Source organism: Rattus norvegicus, chromosome 16, assembly GCF_036323735.1.
Source record: "Rattus norvegicus strain BN/NHsdMcwi chromosome 16, GRCr8, whole genome shotgun sequence".
Classification (NCBI taxonomy): Eukaryota; Metazoa; Chordata; class Mammalia; order Rodentia; family Muridae; genus Rattus; species Rattus norvegicus.
Window position 1 is genome coordinate 8,366,141 of NC_086034.1, and position 20,707 is coordinate 8,386,847.

The 20,707-nt window shown below is 48.3% G+C and overlaps 1 protein-coding gene across 6 annotated transcripts in view; it reads right to left on the reverse strand.

Annotated features, from left to right (window-relative positions):
* The window catches only part of Wdfy4 (WDFY family member 4), a 228,631-nt gene that overhangs the window by 137,994 nt on the left and 69,930 nt on the right, over nt 1-20,707 (reverse strand). For all 6 annotated transcript variants that reach the window (XM_039095074.1, XM_039095077.1, XM_039095075.1 and 3 more), the window contains exons 14-25: nt 11,164-11,378; nt 10,318-10,412; nt 9,229-9,445; nt 8,731-8,807; nt 7,575-7,796; nt 6,389-6,567; nt 5,908-6,139; nt 4,546-4,691; nt 3,517-3,628; nt 2,903-3,093; nt 2,063-2,215; nt 970-1,043 (exon numbers count right to left, since the gene is read on the reverse strand). In XM_039095074.1, the coding sequence (XP_038951002.1) occupies nt 970-1,043; nt 2,063-2,215; nt 2,903-3,093; nt 3,517-3,628; nt 4,546-4,691; nt 5,908-6,139; nt 6,389-6,567; nt 7,575-7,796; nt 8,731-8,807; nt 9,229-9,445; nt 10,318-10,412; nt 11,164-11,378 (1,913 nt within the window). The remainder of the gene's footprint in view (nt 1-969; nt 1,044-2,062; nt 2,216-2,902; nt 3,094-3,516; nt 3,629-4,545; nt 4,692-5,907; nt 6,140-6,388; nt 6,568-7,574; nt 7,797-8,730; nt 8,808-9,228; nt 9,446-10,317; nt 10,413-11,163; nt 11,379-20,707) is intronic.

Consider the following 20,707-nt stretch of genomic DNA (forward strand, 5'->3'; position numbering starts at 1 on the left):
GGGTCACAGATCACAGAACTATGTGACAGGAAAAGACTCATGACCTTTCACCCAAAAGCTGGGGCCACATAGGTGGATAGTGAATAGTTTTCATCTCCTAATGTTAATAGGAGATGAAAATCTCCTTACAAATACATCCAAAACAAGGGAAGCATTAGCAATTACTAGGAGAGCAAGCGAGGGGATAGCCCATGGATCTGCTGCTTTCCTTCTCCTTTCACAGCCTTTATATGTTTGGTGTGAACTCTTCAGCCTCTAGCGAGGCAAAGCCATGCCCTTGACCTGGCCATAGGACCACAGTAGCCCAGCAGAACTCAACCCCATCCTAAGACTGTGGTGTAAAGCCCATGGCAGGTGCCCAGCTGAGACAAAGATCCAAGGAGGTGCCTCATAGCCACCTGGTTGTCACAGAAGAATGCCTGTCTAAGTGAAGCAGCACAGGCTGAAGGGGACAGAGGGGGTACTTGGGTAGTACCCCAGCGTCCTTGAGGGTCCGTGCCCTTCACTTACACATACTAAGGAAGTTCTTTACCTTCCTCCAGCCCCCCTTCTTTCATCCTTCCTCCTCTATGCATTCTTCCTTCCTTAAAATATTGGGCTGTAATTTCTGCCATTGGCAACTTTGACTGGTTCAAGTCACTTGGAGAGGTCAATTAGAGAAACAATGTATGGAAAGCAAGTTAGAGCCTAGAGGAGCCATTTCTTCTACAGGCCATTGTTGCCACCCCCTGAGCCCCAATTCATCTAGTTCTGGACTAGTCCTTGAGGCTATAGGCCTCTGATTCCCCAACACCTATCCTGCTGAGGTCCAAGTTTGTCAAGAGAGAAAGAGCCACCTCACTGGCCTGCAAGTGGTGACCAGCATTCTAGGAACTAGAAGATAATACTCGGGTTCTCCTGACCCTTTAACCCCTTTCCTTTGTTGGAAGACATTAGTTCTAAGCCCGGGGCTACCGAAACCCAGCCAACCTTGGTGACTGAAGGATCTCCAGGAGATGGGAAAAGAGAGTGAGCTCCAAGTTGTCTGCAGTGTTTGTCCAGAGCTGGAAGACAGAACAGATGTGGGTTAAGACCAAGCCATGGGCGTAGTGGTGTCCACTGAGTCTGAGACTAAATAGTACCTGACACTTAGCAGGCAAAGAGAGCATCTCTAAGGGGAATCTCAAACATCCCAGGACTGTTCACATGCTGGAGCATTTGTGATATGCCCTCTATTTGACAAGGCCTTTTCCATTCAAACTCTGTAATCATAGCCCAGAACTCCTGGTCCCTATGTCTGCCACTCTGCAGCACTGAGAGGGGATGACAAACTGTCCTTTTGGTCATTCTGGATGGAGTGATGGCCTGGACCTTGGACATCACTGAATCTCAAGGATATGGCCAATACCTGGGTGCTGTTGGCATCTGGTAAATGCTGCTACGTTTGGAATGAGTTGGTCTGTCCGTAGGTCTGTTGATCTTTTCATTTGTCCTAAGTGTCCCCATCTTAGGTCATTCTTTAAAAGAACACTGGGAACAGCAAACACCATCCAAAGGGATTGGGATTCACATAGATGGTGCTTCACAGCTTCAAAATCCTTTCAAATACTGTGTGTGTGTGTGTGTGTGTGTGTGTGTGTGTGTGTGTGTGTGTATGTGTATCACATATAGACATACATGTGTGTGTGGTGTGTGTGTGTCACATATAGACGTGTGTGTGTGTGTGTGTGTGTGTGTGTGTGTGTGTGTGTGGTTAATCTTTAACCCCTATGATAGCTTTAAAAGAAGAAATAATGGGCTGAGGCAGGATCTTCTTGGAAGATAAATTCAAAGCCAGCCTGGGCTATAAATCAAGACTATCTCAAGAGAAAAAGGAGGATCAGAGTGATCAAGACACATCCCAAGGCTATATGTATCAGAGATAGCAGGGCTAAACTGTAAACCCAGGTCTCTGTGCTTCAAAGATACTGTGGTCTTCTCACCTGCTCTTAATAAGGCTAATAAAGAAGGTGAAACACCAGACACTCTTAATTGTGTTTTACGCACATCTTCCCGAAGGCCTAGGTTCCCGTCTCTGGTTTACCTCAAAATTGCAGAGCACATGCCGGAAGATACACATGTTAGTGACAGCAGACGGCCGGAAACCCAGCTCCGCTGTGCCGGCCACCGAGAGGATCAACTGGAAAATGCGGTGGTTTAGAAAGGGCGTCTTCTTCCGCAGGAGAAAGGCTAAGATCTGGAAAGGTGACATGCACAGTGGGATTCCTAGTTGTGTCTCCAGCCCTCTTTCTACTAGTACTGCTAGTTTCTATAGTGCCCCCCACCCCCGTTCTCTCAGACCACACCCCTCCTCACAGACCACACCCCTCCCCTCAGACCACACCCCTCCTCTCAGACCACACCCCTTCTCTCCGACCACACCCCTTCTCTCAGGCCACACCCCTCCTCTCAGACCACACCCCTTACTCTCTGGAACTGCCATCCTTCATGGGTGTTCTCAGAAAATACATCCAGTTTCCGTGTCCCTCTGCTTTCTATGCCTGTCTTACTGGGCTTACGAGATGGTACCTCTCACAGGACCTACCACCTCATGTCTCTATGCTTTCCTCATCTCTAACTGGGTCTCTATATTCATCGCCATGGCCTCTCCTCAGTGCTGCAGCACTGTCAGGAAGCCACCACAGGTCCCCACCCAGATCTCACAGCCTCAAGTCAGGCTGTGTCATTCTATCCTGCCATAAGGTGACACAGGCAACATCTACTCTAGGATCACTGCACAGTCTCCATTTGGGATGACCAAGGTCATGGGGGATGCAAAGCTTGCTGGGACGCTCTTTTCCAGAAGTCATTTCTGACCTACTGAGGCAAGAGAAGCTCATCCTGGGGATGACACCTCTTTGGGAAGTTGAGGGGGGAGGATTACCTGGTACCCATCGATGTGCTGCATCAGGTAATCACACATGGCATTGCTGGTCAGGACCGAGTGCAGGACTTTCATAGCTGCATACATGGTGTGGTCATCTGTTGCCAGGGAGATGAGGCCTAGGAGGATGGCAGGCCCTCCAATGTAGTCCAGGCTGCTGGCAGCAGGGCTGGAATGGAACACCCTCACCCCTGAGGGGACCAAAGAGGACATGTCATCAGTGCCACAATGCAGCAAACCCAGAAGCTGTCTGCATCTATGCCCATGTGCAGCCAAAGAGGGCTCATGCACCGGGGTAGGCTGGGAAGAGAGACTGGCGCTCCAAAAGTCTTGGCAACTGGTCTGTTATTTTCACTCAGACAAATGCAACCATGGGTCCTGCTCACAAGCCACACTGTGCTTCAGTGGTAGGCACCTGTGGTGCAGGGGTACCAGTGTGGTCAGTAGTTGGGCACATCAGCCAGAAGTAGCAAGCTGAGTTATTCTCTTTGGTCACTCTCCGGCCCTTCTCACAAGACCTCCTCAGTACAATCCATCTTGTGTCCCACTGAGAAAGATCTAAGATGCACAAGCCCTCCTCCCCAAAGCAAAGTGGACTCTAGCACTTGACTTACCTAACTGGCCTACAGCAACAGCACCAAGGGTCCGCAAAGACCCGAAAAGGTGCCCAGCACAGTTCCTCAGCAAGAACACGGGCGTGGCATTGTCACGGGAGGAAATGTTCATCTAGAGGAAATGACAGCAATTAGTGCTACAAATCCCCTGGATAAGAAGGGTGCTGTTCAGAGGCCCCTAGAGGATAGACACCCCGAGGCCCAAGCCCGGTGTTCTACATGGGACAATTAGTGGATGAGCCAATATTGGGGGCAGAAGTTAACGTTCCACTCCCTCACTGTGGAACAATTGCAATGGGGAGAGCTGTAAATACATAATCTGCACTTCCTCTTGCTCTCCGAGAGGAGGCGGTAGGGTAGGAGGAACCCAATCACAGTAACCAGGAAATACTGGTACCAAGACCTTCTCTGCCCAGGCTCTGTGAGGTCCAACTTCTCCTCCTTCTCCAGAGACCCAGGAGGAAAGGGATTCTGTCTTTATCAGGATATGTAAGAAGGCACAATGCTGGTACACATATGTCAGGGCCTCAATCCTGACCCCTGGGCCTCTGTTCATGAGACTGAAGAGTTCTGCACTGAACTCAAAATAGATATTTATGCAGGGATTAGGAAACAGTGAATCACCTGGCCTCTTTCTTTGCACAGGCATTTGCTTGTTACTCTGTAAGTTCACTTAAAAAAAAAAAGAAAGTTACAGCCACCAAGCCACTTTTCAGAGCTGGTAGAGCGATAGAGTCCAAAGCAAAGGCCAGCGGTAGAGTTTACAAAATCAAAATGATATTGAAAGTATTCTGGGCTCTTCACCAGGAAGAGCCCACATACTCCTCTCGAAGCAATTTTGAAAGGAAAGCTTTTGTCCTGGTGGGGGAGCAGGCTGTGTCTTAGCAAAGGAAGGGAGACGTGCGGTGTGACGGTACCTATCCATCCACACATGAGCAAGCATAGGGTAGTTACTGGAGCCCTGGAAGCTGAAGGCAGGCCCACAATGATGTTCGCCCTGGGGAAGAGTGGCAATGGAAGAAGCTGTACCTCCTTGGCGATCAGGCGGCTGTCCACCTCATTGTAGGTGTTTCTGATGTTTATTATGCTGGTGATAGAAGAGCTGGGTACATAAAGACCAAAGGAAACCCTTTCCTCCGAGATGAGGGGTGTGGCTTCACCATCTGGGACATCTCCTACAACAGCAGTTTTCAGTCAGTTCTAACCTCTCTTTATGGCGAAAGAAATTGACCCGCCAACCATTAAATACCCACTGCCACACAGCAACGTGATCGCTGAGAGAATGACTGTGTTTTGCTACATTTTGCATATTTGTGTGTGATACGTTTTACCCCATCTGTGCTTCTCTGACACTTTATATAAAAATGAAGGCGGGACCAGGTGTGGTGGGGCACACCTTTCAATCCAGCACTTGGGAGGCAAAGGCAAACGGACCTCTGGGAGTTTGAGACCAGCCTGGCCCGTACAGGGAGATTCTAAAAAGAAAAAACAAGCCAAAACAACAACAAATACACTTAGGGCAATCTCCCAAGATTGACTCTCCTAGAAAAGAAAGGTGTCTCAGGTGTGAACCTACCAGAGTAGAAACCTCTATCAAATATGTCCGTTCTCTTCCAAGCTGCTATGTAACTTTTTCCTAAGGAAGAAGGGGATGGGGCTGACAGACCTAAGAGCTACATAGTTACTGTGAGCTGCACTGCTCCTGTGAACATCCCAGTTAGCATTAGCACTCTGGTCCCCAGGGGACTGGCAGCAAAGCTCTACTAAACAAACACCGGCGAATACAGAGTCAATGCAAGGAACTCCAGGCCTGGCCTAGCTGCTCTGGGCAACGCCATTTACCTCAGGAAATGAAGCTCACACAAGCCCTGGTCGTGGAAACTAAGCACTCAGAAGCACTCAATCGCCCTTGGCCACACAGAAGGCCTTCAAACACAGATGCATTTGTCTTTCTTTCCAGATGGGAAGTGACCCCCCTGGACCTGGCAGAGCTCAGAGAGCAAGCTCCTTGCTTGAACAGCCAACAATCAATAAAGAAAATGGGGCCGCTGTCTGCCTGTTTAATAATTGAAGACAACAGTATACTTTAGTTAAAAAGCGTCTTCATTAAAAGGAATGTGACTTATTTATCTCAATCCCCCCCCCTTCTTTGCTGATGCTCACCGACCCTCCTCCATTAGGTGCTGTGGAGTCGAAATCTAAAGGATATTGTCATTTCCTCTTCTATGACAGTTTCTCTTGGGTTGTAAATATATAATGCTCCAATTACAGAGGCCTTCCCTCATGATTGACCTGGGCTGAGTTTATTCTTCATAACTATGCTATAAATAACTGGGTGCCCACTTAAAAACTGATACCAGCAGAATCGCTGTAAATCAAAGCATCCCGTACCTTGAAGGTGCACAGCCTGAAAGTTACCACAGTACCTCGGGCCGAGTTTGATAATAAGTTCTAGAGTATCCGGCGATATGTCTTCCTCAAAGAGGTAGGCGGGCCCGAGACGCCAGGTTAAGGATGATTTTTGTTTCCAAACTCTGGGGGTTCCAATATAGCCATAAACGTCCACGAATGATGATGGATCCATTGAAAAAAAAGACCCCGGTAAGGCTTGAATATATAACATCTGTTAAAGAGGACAGAGGGAGGGAGAGGCACTTAACCCCAGAACTGATCGAAGGAGTATCATGAACCCCACTTCTCACTAAAATAAAATTCCATCTAAAAAGTCATAATGATGCACACATATATACATACACAAGCATTTATACACATGCACGCATGCACACACACGCGCACACACACACACACAAGACATGGGCAAGTGAGCAATTAGCAGACCATATCAAGGCAACATCTCAGCTCTAACATTGACCTTGGCTGAACCGATGGCTTGTCCATCCAGGTACATGGTGACAGTGCAGTTCCTTTTCATTTCTTTGCTGACCACCACAGCCAGGTGATACCACTGACCGCAAGCCAGCAGCTGGCTACACCTGACCTGGAGCTGACGGCCTGCTGAGGGCTCTGCCTCATCCTCAGGCTCCATGATATCTGCAGAAGAGAACAAACACTGGATGTCACATGATGCCTAGTGCAACAGGGATCCAAGAGCACCAGAGACAGAGATTTCTGGTCAGCGCCTGTGGGCCTTACATCCTGTGGAGCTGTAGACCAGACATGCACTCTCTTTCACTTAAAAAAAAAGTGCCTACAGCATTAGCTGCCCCCATCACTTGCCGAGCTCACACTTCATACCAGACACTGAGTTAAGCACAAGCCGTACCTCATTTAACAAGTCCACTGCCCTGCGAGATAAGGCACCGCCATTGCTCCCACTTATTACCCTAGGCAGAGCTTACTCTAACCGCTCAAGGTCAGCTCCAGCAGACTTCATCCAAGCCCTAGCCACTGAGTGCCAGAGAGACGGCCTGTGTCAGGTGACCTGAGAGGGAGGACTCAAGCAATCTGGCTGTGTGCCAAGGATGTGGGCCATTCTCGGGACCTTCCATACATTTGGCTGTGAGGCAGTGACTTTTAGCCTAGGAGCAATGGCTGAGGTATCTGGGCTTATCCATGAGGCAAGTGTACTTGAGACTATGCTGAAGTCTTAAGGCAGAGCCAACACCAGGCTCCTGGGTACCCAGAGTTAGCAACCTGCCACATAGAATACCCGTGGAGCCCTGTGAATTTGGGTAATCCATGGGTCTAGGGCCACTTCAGCTCTGACTAAGTTGAGTATATTCTTCATGAACCTTGCTCTGATGATGTAGCTTGTGCTCCAGAACCCTAAGTCCCACCAGTGTTTCTCCTGTCAGGGCAGAACTAGTATTCTAGAAAGTCAATGAGCATGCGTTTCAGAGTCATGCAGGGCCCAGATCACAGTGGCACACTGCACATATTTCTTACACATTTTACCAGATGTGGAAGCCAAGGGAGCAATTTCAAAAGATGTAGAGCTCCAGGAGGTCTCCAGGCTTCCAGTTACATCCATGTCAACATCTGGCTCAGCCCCATTCCCCAGGTATGGTCCACACAAGCTTTGGATCCCAAGGCCTTACCCAGGGGTTGGAACTCTTTCTCTTCTGTGGACACGACCAAGGAGAGGTCATCCATGCAGAGGCTGACGGAGAAGCAGACAAAGGGCTGCTCTGTCCTGGCCAGGTGACGCACCAGGGTTAGAAAGCGCAGTGGGTGGCCCTCCATGACATTGGCCTGCCGGCTGATCAGAAACCAACAGGAGAAGGTGAGACCTCCAGGTGGAGGGAATGGCCTGGGAGCTCCTGGGGGGTAGAACACAGGGATAGCTTCACACTCTGTTCTGCCAAGGAAGGGAGACCCCAGGCAACTCTGACTTCACCTTGCTGGGCTGCCCACCAGCACTGCATCTGGCCTTACTCCACACTCCGCACTCACTCCACCAAGCACAGGATGCTTCTCACGATTTAGACAGGAGAAGAAGGCTCACAGGAAGTTTGTGGTGTTCCTGCAGACCTTGAACCCTGTTGCTTCAAGCCTCTCTAGTCCCTGCAGCCTCCTTTCCAAGGGAACAGGTTGCTGTCCCTGAGGCTTCTCAACGGCTGAGCTTTTGCAACTGATTGAAAGTTGGGCTTTGGGCTCCATGGAAGTGAGGAGGGCACTAACGCAACTGAAAATCTAAGGTAAAGAAATATCAAAGTCCAAAGAAACCCCAGGCCCTCTCACATCAGAGCAGGCTTGGCAGTTCTGAACAGTTGGCCACTGTTCCCACCAGCCCAGTATCGGCAGCCATGTTAGCATACTTGGTACTACCCACAGGAAGGAAGTTTGTCCTGAACTGGTAGGCCAACCATGTTCTCACTGAAACCTGAGACCTGGCATCAATAATAGGGAAAGGCTGGGCTCAGGTACTTCTGGGAACTTACACTGTCCTGCCTAATGGGTCATGAGCTTAGCGAGATGCTTTGAAAAGCCTGCCCAGGCTCCATGTCCAAAAACCATGCGCCATCCTCCTCCTTCAAACTCCTCTCTAGAGAAAGCCAACCGCATCTGATGCTCCAATCCAGCCCATCCCAGACTCCCGTACAACAGCCCAGACTCAGATACAGCATCCTCATAGCTGCCAGTGCCACCCGAGGCCCTGGCTGGGAGCCCCTGCTAAGATGACTAGGATACCTGCTTGAAGAGACTATAACAAATGTGGTGGGCTGAAGCATCCTCATCTGCAGAAATGCTTACCTGATCCAGTCCCTCCAGAGATGGAGTGCTCTGTGCTGGTCCCCATGACTGTAGACAAGGTCGGAATAAACAGACAGCTGGAAATAGTAAAGTGCTGTAGGTCACTGGGCTGCATGACATCCCCTTCTGTCAACCCCCGGGCTCTAACACCTCCCTGCTCCATCCACTTCAGAGGTGATATGTCATCTTAAGCCATGAGGTTCCAAGAACAGAAAACAGTGCTGGTGTGATACCCAGAGAGGACGAATCCTCACTGGAGACCAGACAAGATGGAGGACATTCTAGAGCAGACACAGTAGGGAAGAAGGAGGCGCTGGTTCTCCATGGCTAGACACTCTGCCTTCTCCATTGGCTAGAGAGCTATCTACTACTCAGACACATCTCTGCTTGAGCAACGAGGACCAGTGGAGGCTGCAATTTCGTAGCCAATGTTATAGATCATCGGAGGTACTAGAACATTAGTAAATCATTTTCCAAATATTTGAGAGACCTCCATACCCATAGCCTTCTGCAGACATGTCAAATTCCACAAACGACGGAGTCAGGGCTGCCCTCTGGGACTGCAGATTGCGCGGGGAGGTCATGGAGATGAGGCTCAGTGTTGTCTGGAGGGCTGTGGCCGAATCCTCGGAGGTTGGTGAGGACCTGAGGTCCTGAGACCCTCTAGGACATGGGCTGGCATGTGTAGATTTCACAGATGTATCTGCCAGTGACCCTGAGGCAGAGCACAAGAAAAAGCTGTGTCCTTGCCTCCTGATGCAGTTCTCTCCTGTTCTTGCAATAGCTCATATATCTGCCACAGCCTGGTGGAGCATCCTGCAAAAGCCACCAGGCACAAATAGAGCCCCCCAGCCTAGACTCTGCTGGTTTAGATGCCACGGAGTAGTGACAATGGCCAGGTCTGAGTGACTTATTTTAATCCCAGCATGCTCCTCTTTCCGACACAGTGCCTGAAGCTGCTATTGGGATTGCTAACCCAACCAGCACTCCTTGCGAGCTCTGCAGTGACTTGAGTAGCTCTGTCTTCTGTATCTGCCTGTTTCCAGCTGACAGCTCCAAGCCCAGCTCTCCACCTTCGCCTTTCGGATGGCCTTTGCTTAACTTGGTGCTTTGTTTGGGCTTACATTCAGGGTGTCTACACTGTCCCTTTTTGTGAACTTCTTCCCTGGAATGTCCCGGCTTCTTGACTCTGGGCCTTATCCAATGCTTTATCTCTCAGCAACTCACTTTGCTCCTAAGCCGTGAACTTTACAAGAAGAATGAGGCTCTGCTCCTTCTGCGTAAAATACAATTTGCTGCCCAGCTCTGCCCAGCACAGCAGCTGGTATCCCTAGGTTGTAAAGGAAACAGGACCATTGTTTTGTGGTCTTGGCTATAAAGGGCCAGGCAGATGCTCACCAGACCTGCCTTTCTCCAGGGCACCCACCCCTGTGTTTACTTCGTCTGCACAACTGAGCAGCAGCAGAAAAAAAACAAAAAACCTTTGAAGTCTGCTCGCTTTTCTGTCTTATGAACGATCACTCATCAGGAATGAAAAGAAAACGTTAGCTATTCTGCCCCGCAGCCTATCCTGTTCTTTCTTCTCACCTGAGCGTCCAGGACCGTCTTCATGCCCAGGAGATAAATGGAGGCTTTTCCTGGCAGTTGACGGAGGTGGGCGAACTCCAAGGTCTAGGAACTGTCTAAAACACCATAACATCAAGAGAGGAAAGTAAAGAGATGTGGCAGGCAAACTTTTCCAGACCACGTCCCTAGACTCAGTGCTCATGGCTCCAGCTTTAAAATACACTTTCCAGAAACCATGTAGAAACTATGTCCCCGCCTTGTTACCCAACTCAGAGTTAATGAAACTGGGAACTTCAAGATAGCGTTCCTGCTACACTATAAGCTTGGTGGCTAAGAGGGGTTGCTCCAGAGCCTGGGTGCCAGCCTGCCGGCTACAGGGGCTGTCCTCTGATTCCTCATACATAGCAGCCAGGTGAATGTGAGCATGCCCCACCCTCTCCATCTTGCTTAGGGCAGTGAGGGTTTTAAGAGACACAACCTCTCTCGCATGGTGTCCGTCCCTCCTCTACAATCTTGTCCCTTCTCCTGAGTCCTTTCTAGTCTTCTGGTGTGCAGGGTTCAGTGGACTCTTGCCTCTAGCCCCCTCCATTCTTTCCTGACCACTGTTTTCTACAAAGCCAGCTCTTTGGAATCTGGCCTCTGGATCCAGGGCTTAGGTCAGGGCTAAGCTCTAGCATTGTATCCTTGACACTTCCATTCGGCAGAGCGTCCCAAATGAGGCTGTGTCTGCTCTGTGGACATACTCATCTGGTGCTGGGATGGAGGAGAGAGGAATGGGGTTGCCTGCCCTGTAGACTCAGTTTTCCTCCGTACACCTATGATCCTGCCACGGACTCTGTGGAGTTTAATGCTTAGTGCCCACCGTACCTTAGCACATCTGGCTCGATGGCTTGAGAACCAAGCTTTTCAAAGATCCTGATGAGAACCGAGTGCAGGGCGCTGCCACCCGTGCTGAGGGTCCTGTGGCAAAAGGTCATGAGTGTCCGGAGCATCCCTGCCTCGCACATGACCTGGCGGTTCTTCTCTGACTTCACCAGGGACAAGAGGTGATGGGCCATTGAACACTGGATCTCCTCGGAGAGCTGAGAGATAACCAAAGCAAGCTGTAAGTCGGGGAGAGCAGAATGTCCTCTGGGTGGCTTTGTGAGGCCACCTGTGCCCATCACAGCCACTTGTACAGCACCTGTCTCATCTGTTCTCAGTGCTAGCCTCACCCGCAATGACGGGCCAGGCAAGGCCAGTTACTGGGGGCAGCCACCAACTCAGACTACGGGCTGCACAGCGGCAGGTGGGAGTCTGGGTCATCCTCAGAAATGTGATGTTGGAGCTATTTAAACTGGGGAAACTTTCTGAATGGGTTGCTAATGTGGAAAAAAATCTAAGAATTTCATGTCAAAATCAAGACTCACGGCTTCTATGAAGGGTGGGAAAGTCTAATCATACAGATCTATGACCTTCTATCAGGAAGCCACTGGTCTCAGAGAGAGGCTATGTGCATTCCCCGATTTGAATTGACTCACTGAATTTCTACGTCTTAGTTTGTAGCTCTGTGTTCAAAAGGTAGGATCTATCTAGATGAATGAGCCAAAAAGAGTCACACACAACACACACACACCACACACACATACAACATAACACACACAATATAACACAAAAAGAGACAGAGGCAGAGACAAAAAGAAAGATGTAGAAACAAAGAAACCATGACAGAGACAGAGAAACAGAGATGGAGAGACAGAGACAGAAAAAGAGAGACAAAGATGGCGACCAGACAGAAACCAAGAGACAGAGGCAGCAACAGGGACAACACTATTGGCTCTGGCAGAAACTGTCACTGCCCTCTTTCAAGCCATCCTGAAGGCTGACAGGCCAGCTGACAGTCATGGACTCCACACTGAGGTATCTGCCTTCACACACCATCCCCAACCCTGGCATCTCCCCTGGACTTCTCTTAGTCCTAAGCACACTGTGACACAACACACACACACACACACACACACACACACACACACACACACACAAACGGCATACCCTATCTCATAGTTTTATGCTGAAGCCCCTTCATTTTCTTTGTATCCTTCAAAGCATTGAAAACAGAGAGGACAACGTGTGCAAAGTAGACATCTGAACAAGTGCAGTGCATTCTCATCTCCTTGCTTCATGAAAAGATAAGACCCTGGAATTCGTGGTCCTCCAGAGACACAGAATGGGGACCAGGAGCTTGCATTTTCCTTCACAAAAAAAGGACTGTCCCTATTCAGACAAGATAAAGTCTCAAGTAAAAGGAATATCAGTTAGACATTGCTACAGGAAACTTGCTCCTCCTGTGGGCAATGTACTTATCAATGTCCCTGCTCTGGATGGGTGTCCTCTGTTAGACAGTAACTACCCAAGGACCACAGATTCCCTTATGCATGCATATATAGGAACATACATGTACATATACATACATATGTATCATATATACATATATATATACACATACACACATGCATATATACATTATATATACCTAAATGTACACAGGCATGCATATACATTTACATACATGCACATCCATAATTACACACACACACACACACACACACACACACACACACACACACACACCCCAGAACATGTCTTATGAGGATAGATAGCATCCTCTAGACTCTGAAGCTAGAAACCAGCAAGGACTTACCGCATACTTCACCACTGCAATCCCTTTTTCCTCTTTACATAAAAAATTTCCCCACAGTCCTTTACATAAAATGCCATGATATTTCCACATAGCCCCTAACATCCTCCTGCACCCTTTAAGTCATTGTTGGATTACTTAGGACAGTGCGAATGCCATGCCATCAATGCTCTTGTCTCCTGGGAATGATGGCAAGAAGCAAGGTCCACAGGTTCAGTACACATGCACATTTTCTACTGTTTCCAATCCATGGGAATTTTGGATACAGGGGTCGACTGTGATGTCTCTCTCGTGAATACTGACATCTAGTCTCACTAAGTCACAGGTTCCTTGGAACCTCCCTGCTCCTTTCTTACTCTTGCTCCTCAAACAGATAGTAAGAGGCCCTGCATGTTTGTTTTCAAGAGATTCACAAACTAAAGGGAGTGTGGATAAGAAGCCAGTGAGACCATCTGTGTTCAGTAAGGGATACATAATAACAGGACTCAGTGTCTGGGAGAGGCCATGCTTCCCATAGCCTCAGTACATTTCATGAATTCTTACAGGTAGAGGGGGGGCTCAGCCTGATGTTTACTTTAAGGTCAACATTTTACCCGTGGCCTCAGAAACTCCTGGGTATTTAGGGTGTGTTCTCAGCATTCAACATGGACACACTGTGTAATCATGATGCCATAGCCATCTCTACTCTCATATGAGGAAACTGAGCTCAGAGAAAATAATTACTCAGAGCCACAGGGCAAAGAGCTGATGGTGACCCTGTGTGTCAGGTTCAAAATGGCCTCACCACCTCACCTTGCCAGCTGCAGTCATTCGAGTGCCAAAACATAGTCAAGTTTATTGCACAGTCCTCCACTGTGCAATTTTGCAGCACATAGGGTTCAATGATGAAAGAAGTATATTTATATTATTTGCCACTAGTTACTAGATTTGTTAAAAAGTGTTTCCTACAGCCTAACTCAAGATTTACCTACCTAGCCCCTGTAACCCCTGTCTCAAACGTAATGACACTCAGTAATTTCCCTTTCCCTTCCTTTTCTCCCCATCTTGTGTGTGGGGGGGGTGGGGGGGGAAGCACTCCTTTGTGAATGAGCACATTGGTGTACCACAGTATGCATGTGGAGGTCGGTCAGAGGAAAAGTTCATTATTTGTCTTCACCTTCTATCTTAAGAAAGGAGCTCTTCACTGCTAGTTTGGTTTTGTTTGTTTTCCTTGTTTCACAAGCTTCCAGGGGTTGTCCATTTCTGCTTCCCTTCTCCTAGTAGGAGGAACGCTGGGGTTACAGACGCTCGTGTTCAGGGGATTGGGACTAAGTCCTTAGGTTTGTGTGGTCAGCTATACTACCCTGAAGATCCCAAGAGCTTTTTAATGTTCCATGTCTAAGTTAGCTTGTAACTTAAAATCTGGGAGGCGTACAACTGTGTTACAATAGTTTTAATGACTTCCCCCGCTGAGCAGGATTTTGCCATTCAGAAATGCCACTGCTTTATCAATACCACTGTTAGCTGATGCTGAAGACGTATCTCATCGTGGGGATTAGTCTGGTTTCTGTTATGGAAGTGAAATGACTGGTGCTATATACAAAAATAGAGGCCTATTTAGCTCGTATGTCTGGAGAGTCAAGGATATGACATGTGCGTTTGCTTGGCTCCGATTATGACATACCTACTTGACTGTCACCTTCAGATGGCACTATGGCAAGGACAGAAGCAACGGTGAGAGATCACAGGGTGAGCGACAAAGGTAATAAAAGGGCCAGGTTTTCTCTTTTAAGACAACCTGCTGGGGTTTCAGCAGGTTACTTCCTTTCAAAGGCAGTGTCCCCAGTGGCCTTCCTCTGGGCCACTTAAAAGTCCCTCCACTTCAATACCACCCCAGGAGGAATAGACTTCCACCATATGCCTTGAGGGGCATATTCAAGCCACTTCTGAACTGTAGAAGCTTCATGTTTAAATGTGATCTCTGTCATGTGGTCTGAGCCTGCTGACTCCCACGCTTAGCCCAACAGGGCCAGACTCTAAAAGCAACAATGTTGAAGATACTATGTATCAAACACCTCCAGAGCCCTTGCTGGTACCTCCTCTGTGTGAAAATGCATCGCTTCCCTGACTTGGTACCCTCCACCTTTCTTCTGATGTCTTTTCCTGCATCCATGTGAGACTCATCTCCTCCTTTCTCCGAACTCAAAGCGGAGAGGGAACATCATGCAACCCTCACCTCAACCATTTTCTCTCTCTCTCAGAACCCCGGGCTGTCATTTGGTAACTGTGCTCTTTTAATTTGGGATGAGAGTTGGGGAGACAGGCTATACGAAGCAAGACGCAAAAATAATACCAGAATGTATTATTAATAAGAATTAAAGAGAAATGTCTCCAACCTTCATTTTTTTTTTTGTTACCAGTAAGTATTTACTTATTGTTTTAGGGGCTTTATTCTTGTGTGTAATTTTGCTCCCTTCCCCCAACCAGAGACATATAATTACAATCTAAATATGCAAAAAGGAAAAAAAAAAAAGAAAGTTTTCAAAGGGGAAATGCTGACCCTATCTAATGTTGCCACAAGTTCACTCCAAAACTGCTCAATACCCCATAATGGAGGAGGCACAATTGATTGTCCTCGTGATCGCCGCGGCTCCATCAATACCGATATTGTCTTGTTTTGAATAAAATGTGCAGGTTTTTTTTTTTTTCAATGCTGGTTCCAGTAAAATGGGGTTTTAGTGAAAATATGAGCAGTAGCAGGAAGTCAGTCTGGTTTCTCCCTCTGCAAATGGATTGATTTCCCTAACGCATACTACTTCCAAGGCAGGAAAGGGGAAGGTGCTTCAATTAGGGCTCTGAGGTAAGACCAAGGGTCACCAGGCTGGCTGACGGGTTGGACTCTCAAAGCTAATTCACAAAGCAACTGCCCTACGGCAGTTTCTACTTTCTCTACCGAACAGTCAAGACTTAAGTCCATCTTGGATGGTTGTGGTGATGATGGTTCTTCCTCTTCTTCCTCCTCCTCCTCCTCCTCCTCTTCCTCCTCCTCCTCCTCCTCCTCCTCCTCCTCCTCCTCCTCCTCCTCCTCCTCCTCCTCCTCCTCCTCCTCTTCTTCTTCTTCTTCTTCTTCTTCTTCTTCTTCTTCTTCTTCTTCTTCTTTATTTCTTCATTTCCCTCTTTCTGCTCAACATTCTTCCTGCTCCATATCAGTAAGTCCCTATCATCTAGAAAGAACCGCAGTTCTAGGATGCAGTGATGGTGGCATCATTTAGATGTGGCTTGTCCCCTGAGGGGTTACGGGCTGAAAGCTTGGTTTCTGCGATGGAGGTGTGCGATGTGGTAGCGCCTTTAAGAGAGGACACTAGTGGGAACTTGCTGTGTCATTGGAGATTAAGCTCCAGCTGGAATTAGCCTACTTCCTGAGGGATCCCAACTTTGTACCATTGGCTAATTTTCCCTCATGTTTACCACAGTGTCATCTGCCAAGAGGACCTCACCAGAGCAGAGCTAATTCCAGAAGCTTTTAAACCTCCTTTCCTTAACAAAGTCAGTAATCTCGTTTACTTCTTTACAGTAATACAGAAACAGGCTCTTGAAGCTAAGTGTGTTCAAGGAGGCTGGCGTGTCGCCGCATAAGTCCACAGTGTTGCCCTGGCACAGACATAAAAGATCACCACACCCAGCTTCTTCCAAAAGCTCACACAGATCCAGGGACCCTTTCACCCGTCCATATTTAGATTAGTTGTTTGGGTGAAATCTTCTCTCATTTGGGGAGGGGGTTAGCAGATTTTCTATGATATTCACTCTTCTTGCTACCAAAGGTTGTAAGAAGGATGCAAGGGCGGCATGAGCCCTCAGGAGAGCGGGACTTCATAGACTGCTGTGCCCGCACCCTCATTCGCTTACGTAGAATTGATTCTTTCTTTCTACAGCACAGACCTGCCATCTTTCCGCAGTCCTGCCTGTACGGCACATTTATTTGTGCCTACTGCATCCATGCTTGAGAGGTTGTGGTCTTGGGTTAAGCGTACCTTAGTTTTCTTTTGGTGCTATGATAAAATCACCTGACATAATGCTGCTTAAGAGAGAAAGCATTGATTTTTGTTTTCTTAAGATTTTTGGCTCACAATCCCAGGTTACCCTCCACCTTTTCAGTGAAGTCAAGACAGCAGCAACTTGAAGAAACTGGTCTGATCACACCCACAGTCAAGTACAGAGAAGAATGAATTAATACATGTACACTCATTTTCTCTGCTGTTATTCAATCCATGACCCCCTGCCCAGGGAATGGAACCACCCACAGTGGGCCTGTCTTGCCACCTTAAATAACATAAACAAGAGAATCCCCACAGGCATGACCACAGGCCAACCTAATCTAGACAATCCCTTAACTGATACTTTTTACCTCCATATCAGTCTGGGTTCTATCAAATTGACAAAATTAGATGTGAGAATATAATTCTTATTGGGTCAACAGAGTCCATGTCTAAAGGCTCTTTCTTGCTGGACCTGGACAGACTGATAGCTAAAGCTAGGCTGATAGTGAATGGATGAGCCTGGGTTCCATTGTCTTCTTCCCAGAGTCCATGTGTACACAGACCTGAGAGCAGAGGCCTACGACTTCATATTCACAAAAATGTATTTCTCTTTCTGACTGTCATGGATTGAATGTGCTATGCTCAGCATAGACTTCTGAGCTTCAACACTTTGTTCCCACACAGCTAATGGTACTGTTTTGGAAGACTGAGAAACCACCTGATCCTTGGGCCATATCCAACCCCTGATGCTGCAAAACAAAGTTACCATGTACGGAGTTCCCGTTTACAAACCGCACAATTAAGTTACCCGGCCTCCACAAATACAGTCCTTACGTTTGAAGTAAGGGGTGTGCCACGTTCTAGCTGTCTTTGGCAGCGACATGGTCATACACGCCAGCCTATGAGCCACGGATGGACACTCCTCTGAGGTTAATCCTCACTGCAGAAAGTGGGTCAGTAGGTGAGGTTGAAGGTCACTTCCTGTCACCTCTCTGCCTCCTGATCATGAATGAAATATGGCAGGGTGTCTCACACGCCCCCTTAGCACACCTTCCCTGTCAAGATGAACTGCAGGCCACCTTACACTCTAAGCCCAAAGGAGCCCCTCCTCCCTTAAATTGATGTCCTGTCAGGTACAGAAGAGATGACATTACTTACATACCTGCTTGCCTTCTCCCTTCCGCAGTTTCATCCACCTGACTCTGGTATGGGGATAGCCTAACTCCCTCTGCTGAAAACGCAACGCCTCTTGTTTACTAAACCTAAAGATGAGCGCATCTGCCCCAGCCATGTCCTTTTCATGATCTCCTACTTATCACCAAGAGGCATCTACATGCCTTCCCATCCGGTTTTCCCACTAGAACCAGCACTGCATCCATAACTTCAGTTGTCAAGGTCACACTGTTATCAGCTTGTCTCCTCTACCTCCCCCTCCTCCCTCTCCTCTTCTCCCCTCATCTTCCCTTTCCCCTCCTCTCCTTCCCTCCCCTCCCCTTTCCCCTCCTCTCCTCCCCCATCCTCCCTCTCTTTTCTCCTTCTCTCAATTCTGCCCTCCCTCCCACTATGGCTCCCTCCCTCTTTCTCTTTCTCCTTCCCTCTCACTATCTCGTCTTCCCTCCTCTCTCTTCCACCGCTTTATCCTTCAGATCCCCAAAACTGCAATCCTGAGACTACAACTCTGACTATAATCCCTTCTCCCCAGTGTCTATGTACCCCATACAACAGTATCTGCCTAATAAGTACAGCCGCAGAATATTCCCGATAGGAGGTACACGCCAATCAAAGAGCTGGCAGAGTCAGGGTCAACTGGTTCACCAATTACCTGTTGAAGAATATTGAAGGGAGAGCTACCTGGACAGAGTGTGTTTGGGTAATTTAAAAGGCTGGAGGTGAGAATGGGCACAGCCTGGAAGGGGAGATCTTAAGGCCACAGGGCATACTTGTGACAACAGGAGGGTCTCTGAACATCATACGTAACTTGCTCTTCTTTCCGATGGATCCTGCACCCACTTAACAACTGCAGAAGAGTCCAAGTGTAGCACAGAGCCTTAGATGCCTCAGATTGCCAGCCCTGGAAACTGGGAAGCCTAAAAAGCCAGCACTGACCTCATTCTTGATAAACACTTAGATACTCACTCTCTTCTAGTGCAGTTTGTGGGGCTGGGGGAGCCGAGGAGCTTATGGCGGCTGATCCTGAGCAGAAGTGAGGTTGAGTCAGGTCCAACCCTGGGAATTTTATCTAAACAACAGTAGGACCGTGACCACTCCCTCCCTCACCCCAGACCTGCAGGTCCTGCACCACCACCCCCACACACCTTTGCCCACACCAGAGGTCACATAGTCTCAGCCAGGATAAACTTGCCCTCTCCTTATAAGATAATGTCCAGCAAGCACCTGGAATTCTTCCTTATGCAAATGAGGCATCCCCAGCACCCTAACCCCAACCAATGGTGTGCACCCACCAAAATAGCTCCCAAAGGTTTAAAAAGCCTTTGTTCCTCCCAATTAGATGAGTTGTCTCACTGAAGCCTGTCTCCCAAGAATCTGTTCCTCACAACTCACCACTGTCTGAGGTCTCATCACCCCAGCTGGCCATTCCTACCTCCCTCTCCCTCTCCCTCTCCCTCTCCCTCTCCCTCTCCCTCTCCCTCTCCCTCTCCCTCTCCCTCTCCCTCTCCCTCTCCCTCTCCCTCTCCCTCTCCCTCTCCCTCTCCCTCTCCCTCTGAGGTTATATGTCAAGATTGCAGGCAGAGTGGAAATGACACAATTGACATCAGAAATCACTGAGTCTCCTAACTATACTCTAGAGAGTGTACCCACTCCAGTTAGTACCCTAGAGGATGTCACAGGACCCAGGCTTGGGAGGGAGGGACTTACAAGCTCTATGGTTCTCCCTCTGTAGGCATGCCAGGACTTCAGTGAGTCCTCTGAGTAAATATGGCTAGGTCCAAGCTCAGAGTCTGTGGGGGAAGTGAGCCACAGTGAAATACTCATGTGCCATCAGGATGTCTATTGGGACTCCGAAGATGTGCCCTGTAATCACTGAGACTCTCTATTCCTGTCCTTTCCCTTCCTGCATGGATGTGCCTTTAGAAGACCTAGGTGTAGGACTGGCAATCCCACTGAGTTCTGTCCTAGTGGATTCTGTTATATCGTTCTGGCTGGTAGGGACCTTGTCTTCTTCTCTTGCCATCCCTTTCTCCAGCCAACCATATGTTGCCTGATGTTTGACTGAACTGCATTACCTCCCAATGAACATTTGCAGGATGGTCTATGCCATGGCCTCAGCTCCCAAAAGCCAAGTACGAGAGCCAGAAGTTCAAGGTGAGGCACATACTGTAGCATGCACACGAAAACACACAATGCTAAGACCTCCTTGATTCCCTCTCCGCTGCTTTTCTCAATGGGAACCATTACCCACTTTGTAGGTGAAGCCCTGAGACCTGAAATGCTTCCATCAATCTCCTTCAATCATGATAATGTATCAGAGCAGGTGCCATTTCAGACTGTCTTCTGAAGCCCGTGGTTCACTGTGGATGCTGCTGTATTCACTGTATAGAGGAGAACTTGGTGCCTCAGAAAAGACATAGATGGATGACCATGGAAGTGTTTGGTTTGCTCCTATTCTATTGTTACCGTTAGTCAAATGTGAACTGCTTTCCATGGGTAAATTTATCTCCTGTGGCCAGAGGCCTTACTACTCCCTATTATCTGCCTA